The sequence below is a fragment of the Coenobita brevimanus genome, chromosome 6 (assembly GCF_032717465.1).
Source record: "Coenobita brevimanus isolate Jiangsu-jjx chromosome 6, ASM3271746v2, whole genome shotgun sequence".
Lineage (NCBI taxonomy): Eukaryota > Metazoa > Arthropoda > Malacostraca > Decapoda > Coenobitidae > Coenobita > Coenobita brevimanus.
The window spans coordinates 45,724-48,692 of record NC_136959.1 but is presented as its reverse complement, the minus strand read 5'-3'; the positions used below and the strand labels follow the sequence as shown (position 1 = coordinate 48,692).

Below are 2,969 nucleotides of genomic sequence, written 5' to 3'. Positions count from 1 at the left end.
AACCATCAGTAACTCCAGTATCTGTAGCCTAAGACCAAAGGAAATATTCAAAACACAGCTGGGAAAACACAAAAATAAAAATCAGATGGAATGAAAGAATATACAAGTAACAATGTGTGTGTTTAAAAGAGCCAGTAGCGGTAAACAGTTTGTGATGAAGTGTTTGCTCAGCTTGCCGCCCATGTGAGAGTGGCTGGGGGTTAGCTAGACCACCTGCCCGCCTGCCACCACGTAGAGGATGCCAGCCCGTCGCTCCCCTGTAACGGAGAGCGATGGTGCTCCTATACAGGCCTGGCTGGGTGGTGCTCGTGGCCATGTGTTTGGTGGTTCTGGCCTCCTCCTCCTCCTCCTCCTGCCCCAGCGTCTGCACCTGCCGCTGGAAGAATGGCAAGCGTGCAGTGGAATGCCGAGACGAATGGTTGACCAGCGTTCCCTCTGGCGTGGACCCAGAAACCCAGGTGCTGGACTTAACGGGTAATAATCTGCAGACCTTACCCAAGCACGCCTTCAGGCATGCAGGGCTTATTAACCTGCAGAAGATTTACCTGCGTGACTGCAAGATTGGCCGAGTTGACCCCACAGCCTTCTCCCAGCTGACCAATCTTGTGGAGCTGGATTTGAGTGACAACTTACTGACTGATGTTCCTGCCGTGGCTTTCTCGTACACTCATGCACTGAGGGACTTGTACCTTGCAGGAAACAGACTGCATAAGATTTACAGTGACTCCTTCACCCACACCCCATCCCTGGTACGCCTGGACCTGAGCTATGCAGGCATTACAAGTGTTGCACAAATGGCCTTCAAACCATTGTCCCTTCTGGAGAAAATTGACCTGCAGGGGAACCAGCTGTCAGAACTGCCTGCTGCAACCGTGAAGAGTCTGGAGAGGGTGCATGGGCTGAAGGTACATGACAACCCCTGGGTGTGTGACTGCCGGGTGCTGCCGCTGTGGTGGTTGTTGGAGAAGAGACGTGTTCCTCACCCCGTCTCTCCCTCCTGCCACTCCCCAAAGAGGATCGCTGGTCACACCTTCCACATGTTAACTGAGGAGGACTTTGCCTGCCCTCCCAGCATCCTGCCGGTGGTGCGTGTGGTGCAGGGTGTGGCGGGAGAGAACACGTCTGTCGCCTGCCCTGTGCGAGGCCAGCCGCCACCACAGATAATGTGGTACAAGGACGAGATGCCAGTGGTGAATGGGTCGGTGGTGGGGCTGGGGCCACAACGCGTCTACATCATCAACAAGGCCAACAGGAACACAGTGAGCCAGCTGGTAATTACAGGAGCACAGGAGACAGACTCTGGCGCCTTGCGATGTGTGGCCATTAACTCTGTCGGTGTGGCCTCTGCTAACTTCACCCTCACCATCAAGATGAGAGCTGCCACACAAGCCAGGCTGCACTCGGGTCATATTGCTGGCATCTCTCTGGGGCTGGTGGTGGCAGCACTGCTGGCCCTGGTGGTGGGCTGCCTGGTGCTGGCCCGCACACACACTGATGCCTCCCCCACTCCCCTAAAAGACTCTTTCATGGCACCCTCCTCCACCGCCATCTCCCCTAATAAGCCCAACCCTGTGCAGAAGCCACCACGCCTTCTTGACAACAGTGGGTCCTCAGGCACGCTGGGCTCATCACACGGCAACCCTGATGTGATCAGCGAGGCAGAGAGAGCTGTACGGGCAATCAATGGCCACATCCCCAGTGGCACAGTCCAGGCTGTGAGTATGGGCGGGGATTATGCACAAGTGGAAGGGGACTCCATCTACCCCAGTGGACTCTGGCCTGAAGATACTACGCCTCAGGAGGCTTCTGATGCCACAGAGCCTCTCATCCATGAGCATTACAACCCCGGCTACATGCCAAATGACCCTCCTTATGACAGCTATGGTCTGGGAGACTCCACCTCTTACCAGCCTGGTGGCAACTCAACAGAATTTGGTCCTCAGACATACAGCTGTCCAACTGACTACAGGCTTCCCATCCACGAGGCCAACACTGGTTCTCGTGAAAGTCCCAATGGCAATGACAGGAGCATAAACGACCATCAAAAGACCCAGGAGAACCCCACCCAGCAGGACATATATGCCCCAGATCAGGTGTACAGTGGCAGAGGGAGCTGCAGCCCAGATGTGTCTGCAGTGAGCCATCCTCCTGTATACAAGTCCAGGGAGAATGTGGTGGAAGGAGCAGAGAGTCCTCAAAGCCCCACTGGGCCCCTGGGGGAGCGTCCATGGGTCCCTGGCTCTCAGGCACCACCCCATGCCCGTGGAGGTGTGCCTGTCTTGCCCCCACTCCCCCATGGCATTGCAAATCGCATCAAAGCTCATGACTCCCCTGACGAAGGCTATCAAGAAGGGACAGAGGTGTAGTGGGATGGCAGGGCCTGTCGACTTTGTGGTCTCGCTCCCTCCCCAGCACACCTGACCTCCTTCTGTGTGTTTCCTCCCCATCTTCCACTTCCTACACTTCGTCACCCACCAGTGATGTGACCTGACCCATGGCGAGGTAAAGCACAGCCACCCACTCAGGAAAAGTCAGCCAGATCTGCAGTGACTAAGCTGGTGTACTAAAAAATATCAGTGTAATGAGAAAGAGTTCTTCGTGGATCATTGAAAATAAATATTTAAAAAGCTCACAGCATGCTTAGTGTTTAATAAATCCTGACTGTCCATTATGACACAAAATAGAAGATAAGGTCTCAAAGGCATAAGAATTTGAGTCTAAGGGAAAATTTTGAATATACTCTACATCCTGGAGTTGACGCCCTTTCAGAGTAAAGTAAAAATCTGAAAAAAAGAAATAAAACTGGTGGCTGCTGATTTTGGGGTCAGAGGGAAATGTGGTATATCCATATCCCATTATTTATGAGTTTTGAGACTTACTGAAGAATTTAGGATATGCAGCTGAAGTTGACAGGAGATTATTCAAATGAAAATCTAGTAAATGGGTCTGTGTGTGACGGTATTGTACGA

At 52.9% G+C, this 2,969-nt stretch overlaps 1 protein-coding gene across 1 annotated transcript; it reads left to right on the top strand.

Annotated features, from left to right (window-relative positions):
• The first annotated feature begins 272 nt into the window (after positions 1 to 272).
• On the top strand, positions 273 to 2,366 carry LOC145402447 (uncharacterized). The gene has a single exon (XM_080274521.1). It carries the CDS (start codon positions 273 to 275, stop codon positions 2,364 to 2,366), a length of 2,094 nt encoding a protein of 697 aa, XP_080130647.1.
• The last annotated feature ends 603 nt before the right edge of the window (positions 2,367 to 2,969 follow it).